Genomic DNA, 17768 nt, shown 5'->3' with positions numbered 1-17768 from the left:
TATGTTTATTATACGTTGAAACTTTATGTTAGAAGAGGTTAGAATAAATGCCTCATAGATTTAAAGGTCAGTGGAAAGTCACAGTACCCAAACCCAGACACAATGCCTACCTCCAGACCTTATCTTTCCCACAAAGGTTTATCTACTTACAACGTACATATAACACAGAACTTGCTTTTCTTTTTTTATGTGTTGCACGGAAAAGCAGTTTGTGCGGATGTTTTTTCATGCAAAGACGATTCAACATCAACCCACTGAAGGCTTTTACTTTTCTCTGTGCAAGGTGAAATATCCTGATAAACAAAAATCATCGCACTTCAATCTAGTTGAGTATATAGCCTAAAGTAGCTATATTTGAGTTTTGAGTTTTGAGTATTGTTAGCTACTTATGATACTTATTATATGATTACCAATACCTATAAATCAGTCAATACCTAAAAAGTATTTCAAAATAGAGCCTAACTGAGTTTGTATTTGTTTACTGCGTTAATACGCGTACATTAAGTTATTACAAACATCTTACGCCTTGCTTGGAGCACTTTACGTCTGCTTTGTTGACGTCTTGCACGCATTTCGCCCTCTGCCTTCCCAGCATGCACTGCGAGGTCTGCGGTATATTATTGACAAAGAAAAGAAGGCTGAAGAGAAACAACAGGGTGGGAACAGAAGCACCAGCCCCGGTGGTAGCACTAGCGTTATACGAACCCGTGTGCTGACAACAAGGTAAGCTCTCAGTTCTGTCTTGACATGAAACAACTGTGTTTTATTTTCTGCGATGACACGGCGGGCGGACAACGTTTAAGTGGCTATCAGCTAACATCTGGGGGTTCCTAGCCGGCTAACGCTAGCTAACGCTAACACTATGTAACGTTACAGCGTTAGCATTACACCATAGCTACGTGTTATTACAGTGTCAGAGCTAACAAATGCAGCCAAACTGTATAATTACGTTAGAGAGGTTATATGGTTGATTTGTCCTAAATGTCCCTGTTGCTAAATATATAACCAATACACTTGCAAAAAGCCCTCATTACGTTGTCACCTATGATTAACGTTACACTGCAGTTTAAGGTAGCTTAACGTTACATGTTAGCTTACACCTTATCCAAATACGAATACCAAGAGGGAAAAGTTAGTACAAAACTACCTGACTGATGTTAAAGCTATTTTGCTGCAAATATCATGGTTTTTTTTAGTGTGTACATTGAGTACAAAATGTGTTGCAACACCACGAGACCGGTTCCTTGAGCTCTACCCTAACCATGTAAACACACCAGGGCACGTGACCAGCCACATGGAGTTTACTTTCTGATGTTTGCCATTTTGAACTTCAGTAAGTTCCATGAACTTAAATTGATCTGGCCTGCCTTCTACCCTTATTCAATTATACTCCTCTGGCTGAAAACAACAACAACATTCAAATACTTCATGTATAGAAGTGACATCCATTTTGTTTTAAAAGTGACATATACAAATACTATTTCACTTTATAGATATATCATTGCAGGTATACAGGTATTGCACATTTCTTAATTTTTAGCTATTTCAGCTCTAGTCCTGTGGTGTGGGGGTGTGGTTATATTGGTGGTGGTGGGGGACTTTTGAGGTGTTCAGTTCAAGGATGGCTCTTGGGTAGAAACTGTTTTTGAGCCCGGACGTGTAGTCCTTAAACACCCTGTAGCGCCTTCTAGACGGCAGCAGAGAGAAGAGATCGGGGTGAGTTGCATCCTCTAGAATGCTGCTGCCTCTGAGGAGGTGGTGTGATCAGAAGATGATCTCTGTAAGCAAGGGCGGGGATGTCCAATTATTTTCTGGGCTGTGTTTATGACTCTCTGGAGAGCTCTTTTGTCTTCTCCTGAACAGTTGGCATACCATAATGTAATACAACATGTCAGTACACTCTATAGATCAGTGGTAGAAGGGAACAAGCTGCTTCACTGACACGTTGGGTTTGCTAAGTGTTCTTGGGAAATTAAAGGGCTGTTGAACCTTCTTTTTTTTTACCACGCCAGAGGAATTGGTTACATATTTGAGGGGAATATAAAACGGTGTCAGAATTACATAACTTATCATTAGCACCATTAAAATAGCCGATGGTGATTACATTTTTTAAACTCTTAAATATCAATGGTAGTATTGGCCTCAGTATCAGTTGAGCTGTAGTTGAATCCTTGGAAGGGAATTAAATGAGCTTTATTGTATTTGTCTCATGAAAGACATTCAGGTGCAAAGTAACTAGAAATAACAGCTGCTGGATGCATACATGGAATAACAAATACAATATTTCCTCATGAAATGTATTGGAACAAGTGTCACAAAATGTAAATAAGTGGCATGCCAGGGCCTCTTATCATTCCTCACCTGTGTCTCTTCACAGTAACGCATCGTGGCGATGAGAGCGGGAAGTGCCGTTTCCACCTGAAGGGAGTCTACGCAGCGTGATAGCTCGTGGCAAGAGGGGTGGGGGGGCCCAGGCAGACCGTGGACGGGGAAGGGGACGAGCTCAGCTGGAGCCAATGCAGCAGCAGCAGCATCGACAGCCTGAGCTGGTGGAGGGAAGCCTTCCCGTGTTCGTGTTCCCCACTGAGCTCATCTTCTACGCCGATGAGCAGACGTCTCACAAGCAGGTGCTCACCCTCTACAACCCCTATGAGTTCGCCCTCAAGTTTAAAGGTCAGTGTGCAGGGTAAAACACGAGCCATTTGGGTTTCCAAGTATGCTATGTTGTTTTTAATCAAAACACCAGATAATGTAGATAACCAGTGTGTGTGTGTTTTCCCTTCTCTTTATCAGTGCTGTGCACAGCGCCAAACAAATACACTGTGGTTGATGCCACCGGAGCGGTCAAGCCACAGTGCTGTGTCGACATGTGAGTTTGACTTTTAGGTTTCTTGGGCAAATTTGACTGTTATGTTTTTTGAAGTCAGGTGGTTGTTTTGTAAAGCCCGACTTTCCCATCTGGCCGTGCGAGGAGTCAATCTAACTCTCTCGTGTCCACAACAGAGTAATCAGACACAGAGATGTGCGCGCGTGCCACTACGGGGTGTACGACAAGTTCCGACTGCAGGTGTCGGAGCAGAGTCAGCGGAAAGCCCTGGGCCACAAAGAGGTGACGGCCACGCTCCGCCCCTCAGCCTCGCAGGAGCCGCCCAGCCCCCGCTCCCAAGATGAGGAGCGCCGACTCAAAGAGCAGTTTGCGGTCAGCGAGTTTTTTGAGCAGACTGCTGCGTGTCCGACAGGTAGGGCGAAGGGCCGTTGTGTGGTTTTACCACTAGATGGAGCCAGATGCTTATAAACTTAAAGTTCAGGAACTTTTCACTGGACACTTTACAATGCTTTACGTTGCTTTTTGTGGTCTGTGAACATAACTGTCTACTCTCCTCTAGTATTAAATAAAGTACGACAATAACACGGGTTGCGATCACCTTCACATTTGATCTTGCAGCATGGTAGGTAGGTGTTTAGCATGTGTTCTTTGCTGATATGAGTTACATAGTTACATTACATCAGCTTCAGTGTCATGAACCCTATCTCGGTTTGTTTAGCTGAAACGTTCTTAAGCTATAGCTCCTTCTCGCTCTCTAAAATTCTTAAATGTGTTAAAATATAGTCTGATTTGCAATATATCTTGTATTGTCAACACATCTGGTGAAAAGAGCAACCAACGACAAATTGATCTTATCGACATGTACCGTTGGTGTATCCAAAGCCTGACGTGTGTGTATTGTTGTCCACTATCTATTAAAAGCACATCAGTGCTGCATTACCATGCACACACACTGGAGTTTGTTTTGAGCCAATCACACATGCACCGTCCTGCAGCCAAGTAGTGAACTAAATCCACGACAGAAAATAGTCCAACAAATGCACTATTTACTGCTGTCCCATGATTACAGATTCATATCTCTGGTAGTAACCAATGTGCTCTCGTGGCTCAGAGTCACACAAAGTATCACACACTTAACGCGTTAATGATTCCAGTCTTTTCAGGGGATTTGTTTACATCCTTTTAAATCCGCTGGTTAACCACTGGGTTTATGTGCATGCGTGTGTGTGCGCCTAACAGAGAGCCGTCCTGCTGCTGGGGGCCCCAGCCTGCTGACGGTGCTGCTTGGGCTGGTGTGTATGGCCGCCCTGATGCTCCCGACCCTGGGGGAGCAAGACTTTACTGTGCCTGTCTACCTCCACTTAAGTATTAACAAGAAACTTGTAGCTGCTTATGTTCTCGGTGAGCAAAAATAAAAATGAGGTTGCGTAATTTGTTTAAAAAAAAAGAAATAAGTGAATTGTGAACTAGAATGTTTTCTCGTTATATTTTAGGTCTTCTTACGATGGTCATTCTACGCACATGAAGTGCTGAGAGGAGGGGAAATGATCCAAAGACGGCGAGAACACCCTCACACCCGGAGGCTCTGCTACGCTTCAACGAGTACAGCGGGCGGGACGGGGTACTTACTCAGCTGGCGCCGCCCTCCGCAGAATACATTTGTGTACTCGTTTTCAAATCCACGCATTTGTGTTTGTACGCAAACTGAACCGACGCAAATGGAGGACCCACCCCCCCCCAGTGTGTCGGTCTAAAGAACGGTAGGGAGAGGAAACACGAGGCCATTCAAAGTGTTGTTTGAGCTTGTACTCTGTGTCCGTGTTTCTGTTGCCGTTATGTACCAGACTATGATTAACTTGAGTGTGAAGGAACCTACATGCAAACATTATACATGTGTATATAAAGCCATTACAATGTTATGGTATCGACCTGTAACCATCATTATATTCCTTTTTAGTATAGACGCCGAGACTAAATGCAGTTATTTGCATTGTGTGGACACTTTATCTGGTTGAGTTTTTAAAGATACTTTCACATGTCACCAAAGCAGAAACCTTGTGAAGACAGTGGTTTGTTCGCTACATCAATGCTCCATCGAACGTGTAATAAAAGGCTCAATACAGCTGCCTGGTATAAAATGAGATCATGTTATTTTGTGTACCTTACAAGTTGGTTGAGGATTAGAAATGACACTATCCTACATCGTACAGTTGTGTATTTTAGTGCTAAAAGGACAAAAGATTCTCCTTGGAACATTCAAAACAGCTTCACGCTCGTGATAAAGAAATAATTTATTTAGTCCTGACGTCCGCCACAGTTGCAATCACAAAAAGACACGCGCACAGCCAAGTTGTGAGCCTGCGTGGCAGATTACAGCCTTTCCATTGCAGTCACACAGTAGAAGATTTGTTGATTTCATGCCCTGAACACTTCATAAGATGACAGAAAATATCAAATATCTTTACAGCAGGACAGGCTTACTGCTTTGTATATCGAGGAAAAAGACTGTTTTAAAAATAACTGCAGCCACACTTCTTTAAGTTAAAAGGGCGCGCTCTCTTTTTTACATATATGTTAATGGCGACAGAGCCTTGAAAGGGTTCATATGTACAAGTTACACAGGGGACATGGACACCGGGGCGTGACAGTTCAAAGCTAATTTAGGTGCAAAAACAAAAGAAAATACAAAATTGGCAGTACAGGCTTTACCTCTACATACTGCACTCTTGGATCATGTTTTACGACAGTCAAGTTTCACTTCTGCCCTGCTTACACGGGCTGAACCGTCACAGGACTGTGCATCCTGTGCAAAAAGCTATTTGAATAAAAGTAACCACAGCAGCACACAGCTTTCCTCACAATGCGACGGTGCCATTTAGTTTGTGCTGATTAGCTGTAAACGACAACACAAATGGTGAGAAATTCATCGCCGTCCGATTCTTATAATAAACTTCTTTTCCCCCCCGCCATAAATAAGAACATTCCCCCAGCAGAAAGAAAATAGTTTCTATACTCTGCTTATCTACAAAAGCACAGGCTACAGAGGAACCTTTAGTGTTGAGAGCACAGTGACGAGCATCTTCTTTTCCATCCACGTTCCAACTGCAGGTGCATGAATCATTCATACTAGGCAATACAAGTTGCAGCAAGTCACGGGGAGAGGGGGGCATGAAAGCCAAAGTGAAAAAAGAAAAAAAAATCCCCACCGTTAAAAATCGCCTATGTTGTAAAAATATGAAGATAAATCTTTTGAAAACACGTCTTACAGTTAAACAGTAAGTAAATCCCCACAGGTGTAGCCCCAAAGTAGTTTGTTCCTTTACAAAGACAAAACTTCTGCTGCGTAAGACCTGTGCGCACAGTCACCTCACAGCCGGTCACAAATTGAAAAACTATGTACGACATCCGACACGGTTAATATGTACATAATTACAAACAGAGCAGGAAAACAATAAGTTAAAGATTTTCTTACAAAATCTGCAGACTTGTGTAAATACAAAAAGGCCTATGGACCGACGTTCTCCAGCACAAAGACAGGGAACACGTAGCCTACACATCCAAATTGTCTTTTTTTTTTATGTCCAGTGCTCAATGTCTCTCCAGTGAGGGGAGCTGGTCTGACAAAAAGCACAGCCACTTATGAACACAATATCACAACGGAGCCAAGCACCATCCAAGATCCTCTACTAGCAGCTGGTGCTCAGTGTCTTCAGTGACTCCTAGTCACGCTAGGCCTTCCACACTCAAACTCAGCCATGGCTTTCGTTCCCTTAATTAAAATACCTAGCCCCTCCAAAATGTAGCCATGAAAACAGCCGCTCGGACACAAACACGGCGGTGAGAGGGGAGGGTCTGAGAAGGGAACTTTGTTTTCTAAACAGGGGCTTTTTGGCGCCAGTCCTTTACAGTGTCTCTCGCTAAGCCGTGCTCACTTTGGGGACAGATCCTGGAGGGAAGCGAAGGGCGAATTGCTGGACGAGGAAGGCGACACTCCCTCCATTTTGCCCGGCGAGTCTGTGGAGGAGCCGATGCTGCTGAGGCTGCCGTCCAGCAAATCTGGAGAGTGGCTGAAAGGGAAAAAAGGCAAGTTCAGTAAGACTAAAGGCTTCAGACTTCAATACTTTCACTGTGCGGGAGAGAGCCAATGAAAATCTCCCATTACTGTAATATTTAGTACCGGTACTATAAATGAATGAATCTAAATAGAAAACACTCCAATTCGAGTCAATGACCTGAAAACTAGATTTAAGTTGGTTTGTTATGTTCATTTTTGTACAGATCATCATAATCATTGTTTTGTTGATCCACTGAGTCTTACCAGGAACTGAGCTCTGACAGGCTGGAGACGTCAGAGGACAGCATGGTGGTGGTGCCCTGGAAGAGCCTCTTAGGCTGACTCTCTGTCTCCATCTCACCTGCAGAGGTAAAGGGACTCTGGCATTTAGAGATCACTTCTATCCATAAATGAAGTGGCCCTTGAGGTGTCATAGGAATGATATAAGAGAAAACATTCTTAAAGCATCCAGTGGAGCTTTGTGTGGGACCTCACCTTTGCGTTTCATTGGCCCAAGTATGCTGGCTCTGATGCAGTTGATCGGGCTTTGACTCCGTCGGCTAAGAAGAACAGAAAAAACACTTTGTCAAACCACTAGATTTTGACATTCAGCCCCAATCAGTAGTTACAAACACATTTATTTGGAGCGAGACAAAAGTAACACCAGTACGTTACGGAGTTACAACTCGTTGCTCACCTGAAGCGGCGCGTTGGGCTGGGGATCGGGCTGGGTGTGAGGCCATTGCTGCTCACTAGGATTTGTAGTGACGGAGAGAAACACTGCTGCTTGCAAGAAATTAAGAAAACACTCCGATTAGTGTTCCTATTAGTGTTAGTTTATCTATTTAACAACCTTTTGATTAACTCCTACAAATCTTTTCCCTCCCACAAAAATACGCAGCAAAAAAAGGGAATGAATCAAATGCAATGAAGTGTTACGATACACAAACACTGGAGTGGCTTGCCCGGAAGAAACAAGTTTTTAAACTCAAATGGAAGAAATATTTGTGTGCTTCCTGCAGGCTGCCACACAGGCTTCCATTCATCGCTCTGATTGCAAGTCGTTAGGAGAATCACGTGACCGCAAACCATGAAAATGCTTCAACCGCTTCCTTCATGTGGTCGTTCAGTCTAATCAGGTCATGTGCATGGAACCGTGCGGAGGTCAGACCTACCTTTTTTCCAATCCCTCTGGTCGGAGAAGGTGCAGGCGACACGGGAACAAAGTCGACGCGCTTTGGAGACGAAGACGCGGACTTCTCCAAATCATTGTCACTCTGAGGACCAAACAAGTACCAAACATGTGCGTCACATCTCTACAGTATTACATAGTGAGGACGTGGCAAGCATTTAAAAAAAAAAAAAAGAGTGTCGGAGTATTATACTACCAACTCAGCCTGACCTTGAACGACTGGTGGCCCTGTTAACTCCAAATGTTTCCACCGTTAATCTAGCATGTTTGTGCTGGTCCACTCTCCACTGAGATGGAGCGGCCATCGATGGCTCGGGGCCAAAAACATGCAGAGTGAAGGCGAAACAGAGCCGACTCTCAAGGTTTCAAAACAATAGAACATAGCAACAACACGGGTCGGGGGAGGAGGGGTAATGAAGAGACAATCTTTACCAGGCTGAGACTTTCTTCCCAGGACTGGCTCATTTGCATGGCGGCTTGGATCTCCCTGTGTGAAAACAAAAAGGAATAAGTGAGTGCGCCTCAGAAGTAATAATTCAAACTAAATCTCTTTATCCGCCAAACTGCATTCACAAATACACAGCTTACCGCTCATGAGCAGTTTCCCTGTTCATCACGTCTACACCCTCCTCCTGCAGGAGCACACCAGAAGGTTAGTGGTTACACGGTCTGGATTAAACAAGTCCTCCGAGCTTTTCTGAATTACAAATATTCTACAAACTGATATTAAACGTAAGAACTAGGCATTATTCTATCTCACGCCATTGCAGTAAGGCTGCATGAAACCTAGTTCAGCCAGGGGACTACAGCAGAGCCACTGTTTTATCTGTAGGAGTCCGATACTACCAAATGATCATCTCTTTAAGATCGATGGCCCTGAGGACTCCAAACAGTGTTCCTCTAGCATGTGTTTTAAGACACCATCACTCCCTATGGCTCGAGAGGGAGACAGTGGTCTGACATGCTGCCTTTAATCATGAAACATCTCCAAAAAGGTGTCTAAACCAACGCTTCCCTTCCTTACTTGTTTTATCTGATGAAGTCTGGTGCTGGGGACGCGAATAGGTGATGAAGGGACCTGCGAAGGAGGACACGAGCAGAGAGGAGAACATTCAATGCAGATTCAGACACACGGTACTTGAGTGAACATGTGTTTGATTAAAAGTCTGGTACCATGTTCGGCCTGTTGACAACCGTAGTGCTATTTCTCCGGCTACGCAGGACCTCTCTCTGGAACACTTGGGAGTTATCACTGCAATGACAAACAGACCAACCATGAGTCTTCTCAGTAAGTGTGGTTACTTCATTGTGTGTGGAATAAGGACAAACACGGTCACTGAAATACTATGCAGCAATGTTGTAGAAACCTCAAGCCATTTATCATGGGTGCACTGTTGGATCGTCTTAGGTGTCCGTCGGTCTGAACTATAGAATATGGGTTTTCCAGATCCAGTTCCATCGTTTCTTGTGGCGAGACTCCTGAATTGTTCATTTTGCTAGCCAACGCAGCCCGCCACCAATTCATCAACTCAAAATGGCTAACCAGCTCAGTGGCGTTACATTGTTGCTCTCCAAACTTCGCTAACTTTACACGCTTTGAACAAACATCCTCAATGTGACGAAATGTCGCCAACTCACTGCAATCTGCAAGGCCCTGTGGTCTACGACTCCTGTGTTGAAGCTAATTAACCCTGATTACTCACAACAACGCTATCTTTATCAGTTCTGCGTACCACGACTATGTGATCAGTCAGAACTGGTCTGCGCAAACGTTGCCTGTAACGTTATGACCAGTCTCAAACTTCCCTGATGGATGGTTAGCATGCCATAGCTACATACCGCACAATGCCCGGTAACTGCTAACGTTAGCTACCGACCTGTTAACTGAGACGCTACTATGCTAACACTGCATGTTAGCGTGTTAAATGAGCTATCGTTAGCTAAACTCACGAGCTACTTACTTTAATTGCAAAGCCAATGTTCGCCTTAAGTCTTAACGTGAGTCTACCATCTAGCTAATGTAAACTGGTGCTGTGCTGCGCTTCCCGCTACCTTGTTCCATCCGCAGCTAACAGCCCAGCCACCTAGCCTGCTAGGCTAACTACGTTAGCTAAGTTAGCATTAACGCCGATAGCCATAACGCCATGCCCACAGGAGGCCGAGGCAACACTTCACTAACGTTATATGTTCCAGTTAGTCAGCCCGGTCGCTTCTAGGGCTCAAATAAGTAAACTAAACCTCGTCTATTGCAAGTATGACCTGCTCTACAATAGCATCGTTTCTTTTCTGCAGGGCGCCGCCAAGAATGAACCAGGTCCCAGATGATCACACAGCAGCTAGGTTAGCCGCTAGCAGCAACCTCACGCCCCCTTTGACGTTAGCAGGACGTCCAATTAAACAGCTTAATTTGCCGGCATGCTCAGAACTGCATCTGGTTCCCGAGTATACTTTTACATTCTCTCCATCTGCATTGTCAGTCGTACAATGTTTCATCACACGAGTAGCTCCATCAAATGTTTTCACCTGGTCTTCTCACAGCTTCGCTCGCTGGAGGCCCGATGCAGAGAGCTTATTTACAGCAGCCAATCACGCTGACAATCCGACTCAAATAACTTTATACTACTTATCATGGCGCATTTGTTTTTCAAGATGTATTTTTCCCATTAACTCTACTCAGAATGTTAACAGTGTAGTGTCTGAACTGACTAAAGTGTTTAGTGTAACCAGCAGACAAGCATTGATTTAATATGAATCAGATTAAAACAAGCATATGAAGCATAGGCCAGTACATGTCTGGTGTTTATAAATAAGATGATCAATAAACAATGGTATTCCCATAATCAAGTGTTCTTGATTTGCAAAGCACCCATGCTCTATCAGTATAAAATAGTCAAAAAATATATTTCACAACAATCTCAAATAATTTTGCATTATTGGACACATGGCAAACGGGACAAAAAATATGCTTAGTTATCACCATTTGTTCAAAAAGTAAAATGGCGTCCAGCAGGTATTTATTTCAGTCAACTGTAAAACCTTTTGATCTCAGGAAGTATTTCCTATAAATCGATTGGCCACAAATGATTTCAATGTTACAAGTATTTGGTGTAATATTGTACACAAAGCATGCAGTGAAATCCTGTAGTCAGAGGAGGTGTGTGAACATTTAACGACTGGTATTGAAAAATTCAGTTGACACTGGTTTACAGCAATTTCAATTTTCTTATTCAATGACAAGTAAATACAACTGACATATTTTAAATATGATTGAATAACTTTCAACTTAAGTTTAAGTATCCATTGAACATTTACACATCTGCACACCATACGTATTTTCCAGCAGAAGTAAGATCTCTGTGTGAACAAAGCCTTCGTGCATCAAACTTCTTTGTGCAACATAAAAGACAAAGATTACATTAATACTCATAAATAAGAGGATATTTCATCTTCTTCATATCATCTGTGTGTAATTAGGGACAACAGCCAACATTTGCTTTGCTTTTTAACACAATCTATCTTAAGAAAATCTTATGACTCACCACGGTAGCACAGAAATGTGTTTTGTCCCAAAATACGCATACAGATGTCAACAAAATGTAAAGTCATCTTTAAGAGTGCCCATTAAACAGCTATTACTAGTTAAAGGTAAAAGTAGAATTACAATAAAAAAATATTTCATTTCATTTCATGAGAGGTTGTCAAATCAATGTGGCACAATATTGTCCTGAAAGCTGTCAGCTTGTTTCATTTATTTGTGTTTCGTTTTTTCGGGGGGGTTTTTCTCTCTTAACTTGTTATGTAGTTGTTTGTAATGTTTAATGTTCTGTGTTCTATACGCTCTCTTGCATTGTTAAAATAAAATATTCTATATAAAAAATTTTTTTTTTAAAAGCTGTCAGCGTTGCTCTGAATAAATTACATCATTGCTTTAATAAAAAAGAATGAATCAGTGCGCGGGCACAGAAGCGTTATACTAATTTCAGGCGAAGCTCGGCTCCATGCTGGTTCACCCAGACGTGGTTCCATCTAAAAGGCAATCAATTCTCTCAAAGGTTGAATCTACTGTGTGTGTGTGTGTGTGTTTGCTAAAAGAACTAAATGATCACTCCAGCAGTGTGTCCTCAGGGACCCCGAGCAGGCCGATTATTTTTGACGACACGAATATAAAGCGATAAAATATCAAACAGACAGCAAAAGGGGGAGATATAACCGAAGGTTATCATGACGAAGTGCTCTTCATGCCTTGTACTTCTCCTTCCCTGACTCACTGATGACGCAGATATGCTGAAACAGAAAAGGACCAATGAGTGCTATTGCATTAACACACAGGTACAAACTGTTTACAGGAACTCTAATGAGTACGTGAGCTACTTCATCATGTTTTCTCCATCCATCTCAAATACTTACATTTAGATCTCTGAAGTACTCGTTGTAGTCTAGCGCGTATCCCACCACAAATTTGTCGGGCACCTCGAATCCAACAACTGAAACAAACGGGCGAATAAATCAGCTCGGGATGAACTCACAACACTGAAATGAAGGCATGCACAGCCCCAGTACATTGCACCAACTATACATTTCACAAATAGCCTAAAGACATGCGTTGTCTTGAACTCACAGTCGGGTCGGTAGCCGACGCTTCTTGGTGTTCTCTTCACCAGCAGACTGGGGACAGAAACACAGCTGAGCATCAATCATAACACTGAAACAGCCTGAGGCAAAAACCACCACGATGTGTTACGAAACAGCCAGAAACAAAACAATGTGTTCATCATCATCATCACATGATTCCACGAGATACGTCTGCTCAACGTACCTTGCTACTTTAACCATTTTGGGATTGTACTGTTTGAGCAGTTGCAACAACGTCTGCATTGTCTTCCCCGTGTCGATAATATCCTTAAAACACAGCATGAGAGAACGTGCTATTAGTCCTGGAATAGAAAGACTTTACTAAAGAAGACAACATTGGTACGTACCTCCACAATCAAGACGTTCTGTGTGAAAGAGAAGAGAAGGATCACTTTAGTGAGAAACAGAGGTCTGGGTACATTTCATCTTAGTGTGCAACCATCATTAACAATCACCACCTTCATTTTTCATAATCCTAATCCAACTATTAATCAGATAATAATTAGCAGGTCATTGAAAATGTAAGTTTATGTCTAAAATGGGGGCAACGGACAGTGAGATACGATATGATGTACAACAGGAGGAGTCACATCGGTTTGTCATTTCAAGTTCATTTAGTTTTAAGTTCGAACTATTACAAGTATTGATCACAATGTTTGAGTCATGCTTGCCCTCCATATTTCTCACCTTGCCTGTCAATGTGGACAGTTCATCTCCACCGATCACTTTGATTTCCCCTGTCGACTGGTCGTTCTGAGGATGACAATGAAGTGGACACGTTAGACTTGACATTATATTACTTCATACATCAAAATGTACAATGTTCCATTCAGTGTTTCTCACCAAAACACATTTTGTACGACACCGGGACATTTTTATAATCAACTGTTTTCAGTTTTTAGGTTTGGCAGAGGTGGGAAAGTTGGAGTATCACTGAAAATAAACTGTGACAAAGTGCAATGGAAACAGACGTGAAGTGTGTGACTCATCTGTCCCTCAAGCTTCTGCTCCACTGAAGACAAGAAAAATATGGACACATCAGATCTGTGTGGACCAATGAGGAGACTCCTCCTCTTAAAGTCACCTCCTCAATTACGCCATCTCATTACTCTCTTCCTCTGCAATGGTTTAATGACCGACTGTCTCGAAATGCGGTTCATATTTGCGCTACATTTGGATGGAAACCTGGTTGTTGTAACCCAGCACAGAGATGCTCCTCAACAAAAGATGGCACGTAGAAAGCTGAGCCAACGCTATGCAACGGTATACACTTCCTGTCTCCTATGTGGGCGCGGCCTCAGACTGCAAATACAAAAAGAGGAAAATCTGATATGTATTTACGCAGTAGCTCTTGAGGCGGATGAAGTCCACTGTCATCGGGATGGAGCGGTCACTGTTCCTGTTCAGGGCCTTGATGTAGTCTAGAAGGTCTGCAAAGAACTTGTAGCCTCCTTTGAGCACACAGAGGGCCACGATGTGGTGCCCCCCCATTTCCTTCATGATCTCTCTGGCCAGTCTCTCTGTCCTGGGGGAGCGAGAGCGACAGAGAGGATGTTTAGCTCAGTTTTCTGCTACACTCAGCAGTAGTTCCCATTTCCTTTTTGTTTGTGTCAGCAGGCATAGTTATCATTTCTACAGCACTCCCAAGTACGACAATGAAATACTTCCACTGCAGTGCAAACTTCTTGGCATTTAATAGGATTTCAAGCCACTGGAAAAAAGTTTGATCCCTTAAAATATGAAACGCTGTCTGACTTTGTTTTGTGTTAAGTGTCAACCAATCATTCAGACAACCCTCCACGTCAGTGCCCGGCAATATGGAGATATTTTTTACTCGATACCTCCATATAATTGGTGCTTTCGCAAAATAATCATAAATCATCATCTGTAATGTGGTTATAAGGACTAGGTGGGTAAAGGCAGATGATAGAGCAGTCTGGTGAGCTCAGAACATTACATCACTTCAGTGTAACGCAGCGTTTACAACCAGGGAAAGACAACAGTGAAAACATAAGATGACATCTGGTGTCATATTACCGTATTTAGAACATATCGCTAAAACTCCAGTTTTAGTTCACCCCGACAATTCCTCCCGTTTTTACTATCTGAAAGCTGCCAAAAAACGTGGCGACCCACCTGTCCAAGATGAGTCCGTGTGGGATGTAGACCCTGTCCAGGTCGGTGGCGTAGTGCTTTGGTATGCAGAAAAGGTCCAGGTCATACCCCTGCTCCTCATCACTGATCTGAAATAACACATGAGACGAAGGGGTTAAAAAATATATATCACAGGGGTATTACCCAACAGGGAAACCACTCATCTGAGACAGGGGGGGAGGGGGGGGGGGGTCAATGGTGGTCTTGCGTTCCCACTGACTCCCTCTTCGTACCCACTCTGAGAACAGTGCTTGATTCTGTACAGTGGTGGTGAATACTAACCAAAGATTCTCAAACTGCATGCCACATGAACACCAGACAACATAACTGGTAACATGTGACAGCTGGGAAGCCGGTGCAGAGCTCGAGGTGCTGTGCGAATGATGGGAGTGACCAAGAGAGCGGGTTTGGATTCTCCCAAGTCGACAAATTGTCATCGCTTTACTAAAACGCTGGAATCGCAAAGCGTCCGTCCTCAGATCACACGTGGTTTAACTCGAGCAAAGCATTTGAAAAGAACAAAAAACATGCCCATCTGTTTGGGCTCCAGCCTTTCACCTCCAAAATAACGACTGATACCGAGCAGATGTCCTCGTGGAAACACGATGTGAAGGAGTGTTTTCCACTGTTGGGCTTGCAATCTGTTATTCAGTGAGGGAAGCTGTAAAGTCAAACACTACAAACGACCCAATGAACTGATCTGAGGTCAGTGGAAGGGGTGTCATTGAACTTTGCACAAGCAAAGTACATGTTTGACACCACTGTGACATTATTTTCCACTTCCTTTTGATGCTGCTTCAGCAAAAATGCTTCATTACAGTGTCTGCGAGTGGGTCTGCCACCATGACAGTAACACACTGGCACTCCACGTGCTGGCAATGTCCTGTAAAGCAGCGCGCATTGGTTACTTATTTTCTAAATTCCAATACAGGTCATTGTGTGGCTGGTCAACTTGAGCATATGTTTTGCAAAAATGCACATGGATCTCACGGGGACCTTGTGGTATGACTCAGACTGAAATTACAACCAAACTTTCAATTTCACACTGTTTTAGCTCTGATTGAAGCTTAAATGACACCAAACTGTGTTTTGTGTGACTTTCGTTGGATATTTCAGGATTTATTTGTGAATGTGAATATTCATCTTGTTGTATTGGAAATGATATTACATTCGCAACTGTAGACACGCGCCTTTGCTTGCAGCTCGTGCGTTTCTGGCTTTCTTGGTACAATCGTGTAATTTACTAATAGAGTGGTCTCGTGTGACGTCACAGTTTTAGCTGTCGGCCATGTTGGAGTACACACAAAGCCACTGGCATGCACGGCTGAGTCGCATAACCTATCGGTCATGGTGAACTTTTGTGCTGTCTTTGGTTGTGGCAGCAGAGCTGATAGACAAGAAATCATTCTTTGGTTTGCCAGCGGTCATTACACATCAAGGAAATGACACGAAGGAGCTATCCAAGCGACGTCGCCAGAAATGGCTGTCACGCATCTCTCGAGATATAAAGGAATATCCTGCCTCTGCTTTTGTTTTGAAAGAAAAAGTAAAATAATTCATAAAAGTAAGTCAATAGAACATGGGAATCTTAAATTAATTTTCTAGATATCCACACCCCTGATAATATATAGTCATTGTGTGCATGCAAATATATATATATATATATATATATATATATATATATATATAATGTGTGTGTGTGTGTGGGGGGGGATGAAGTTAGGAGTTAGTTGAAAGTGAATTCCTACCAATGACGAGATGAGATTTCTCGACGACCGTTGCTTTGACGTCTCGGACCCATCCACTGACAAAGTATGGTATTTTCGCCGCACTTCCTTGTTTACTCGCCGCCATGTAGGATCTGTATGTACTCCAACATGGCGGACAGACCTCGTAACTAAGGAGATCGTGACGTCGGCGAGACCACTCTATACAACCTGACCGCAAACACTCCCGTGCGACACGTACGGCTGGGCGCACGGAGCGCGTGTTTGTGACGTCTCCATGGCCGCGGGGCAGGCCACGCTGACACTCCATAGGACATACAGTTATGTAGCGCACGCTAAAAACGTGCTGCCAAAGGCGAGGCATACAGTTCTGTAATTAACAACGAACGACAAGGTCGGAGTAACATATGTAGCAACCGCAGTGGCTGCCCGTGTACAGCGTGTTTATTCATCCCGGTGGGCTTGAAGTGGTGGTATCCTACCGGGACCACCTTCTATCTCTCATTTCATTCCGCTGGTTGGGGGGCAGGGGTAACTTACCACAACACAGGGGCTGGATGTCGCCATATCCGCGTCGGTCCCCGCCGTTTGTAGTCTACCGTGGTCTTGAAATAGAGGAGACAATAGACGTACTCTGTAGGTTGGTTCCGCGGTCACTTTAGCCGTGTGGCAGCGCACACAGGTGGCTAGCTCCGTTGCTACAAGAGGGTTCGGTCCTTTTCCGGGCTGCGGCTCTGCTGCGGCGTGCATGATGACGCGGGCGCGCGGCGGATAAATCGAATGAGCGGGGTTAGCCCCGCCCCGCCCCGCAGTGTGTGTGTGCTTGTGGGGAGGAAAAGACGCTCGAGCTGCGAAGCGTGCTGCCAACTTCTAACCGCTAAAACGCAACAATACGGGCTTTAAGTAGATGTAGCTCATTAATGTCACCATCTCCTGTCGGTGCAGTTCATTAACCGCCTCCAGCCTGACAGAAGTGAAGTGTACTCGGCTCTTCATGAACCTTGGACTGCTGAATAAAACTGCTGTTTACCAGATTATATACTTTGTATGCAACTCAGGGAGCATTCTGTTGATATAAAAAGGAGCACGCGGAGTGCATTTAGATGGCAGATACCGGTATAGCTGTAGTAGCACTGTATTTAAATTTCATTAGTTTTGGGCCAAGAAAATAAATATATATCA

At 43.6% G+C, this 17768-nt stretch overlaps 3 protein-coding genes across 3 annotated transcripts; 1 reads left to right on the top strand and 2 right to left on the bottom strand.

Annotated features, from left to right (window-relative positions):
• Window positions 1-617: 617 nt before the first annotated feature.
• mospd1 (motile sperm domain containing 1) lies at window positions 618-4966 on the top strand. Its single transcript, XM_079269305.1, has 6 exons — window positions 618-723; window positions 2378-2673; window positions 2794-2869; window positions 3004-3239; window positions 4067-4228; window positions 4321-4966. Exons 2-6 carry the CDS (start codon window positions 2517-2519, stop codon window positions 4350-4352), a joined length of 663 nt encoding a protein of 220 aa, XP_079125431.1. The 5' UTR covers window positions 618-723; window positions 2378-2516; the 3' UTR covers window positions 4353-4966.
• Window positions 4967-5105: 139 nt separating this feature from the next.
• pabir2 (PABIR family member 2) lies at window positions 5106-10342 on the bottom strand. The gene is made up of 10 exons (XM_079269152.1): window positions 9441-10342; window positions 9247-9325; window positions 9098-9151; window positions 8662-8705; window positions 8506-8560; window positions 8057-8158; window positions 7579-7664; window positions 7377-7441; window positions 7146-7242; window positions 5106-6894 (listed from the first exon to the last, which is right to left on the bottom strand). The coding sequence occupies exons 1-10, from the start codon at window positions 9596-9598 to the stop codon at window positions 6756-6758; spliced, it is 879 nt and encodes a 292-aa protein (XP_079125278.1). The 5' UTR covers window positions 9599-10342; the 3' UTR covers window positions 5106-6755.
• Window positions 10343-11034: 692 nt separating this feature from the next.
• Window positions 11035-17317, bottom strand: hprt1 (hypoxanthine phosphoribosyltransferase 1). Its single transcript, XM_079269095.1, has 9 exons — window positions 17127-17317; window positions 14842-14948; window positions 14047-14230; window positions 13393-13458; window positions 13053-13070; window positions 12890-12972; window positions 12692-12738; window positions 12481-12557; window positions 11035-12357 (listed from the first exon to the last, which is right to left on the bottom strand). The coding sequence occupies exons 1-9, from the start codon at window positions 17151-17153 to the stop codon at window positions 12310-12312; spliced, it is 657 nt and encodes a 218-aa protein (XP_079125221.1). The 5' UTR covers window positions 17154-17317; the 3' UTR covers window positions 11035-12309.
• Between the last annotated feature and the right edge of the window lie 451 nt (window positions 17318-17768).

This window comes from Melanostigma gelatinosum (assembly GCF_949748355.1).
Source record: "Melanostigma gelatinosum genome assembly, chromosome: 5".
In the NCBI taxonomy this organism is placed as follows: domain Eukaryota; kingdom Metazoa; phylum Chordata; class Actinopteri; order Perciformes; family Zoarcidae; genus Melanostigma; species Melanostigma gelatinosum.
Note: the sequence above shows the minus strand (reverse complement) of the source record. Positions and strands in the feature narration are given on the sequence as shown.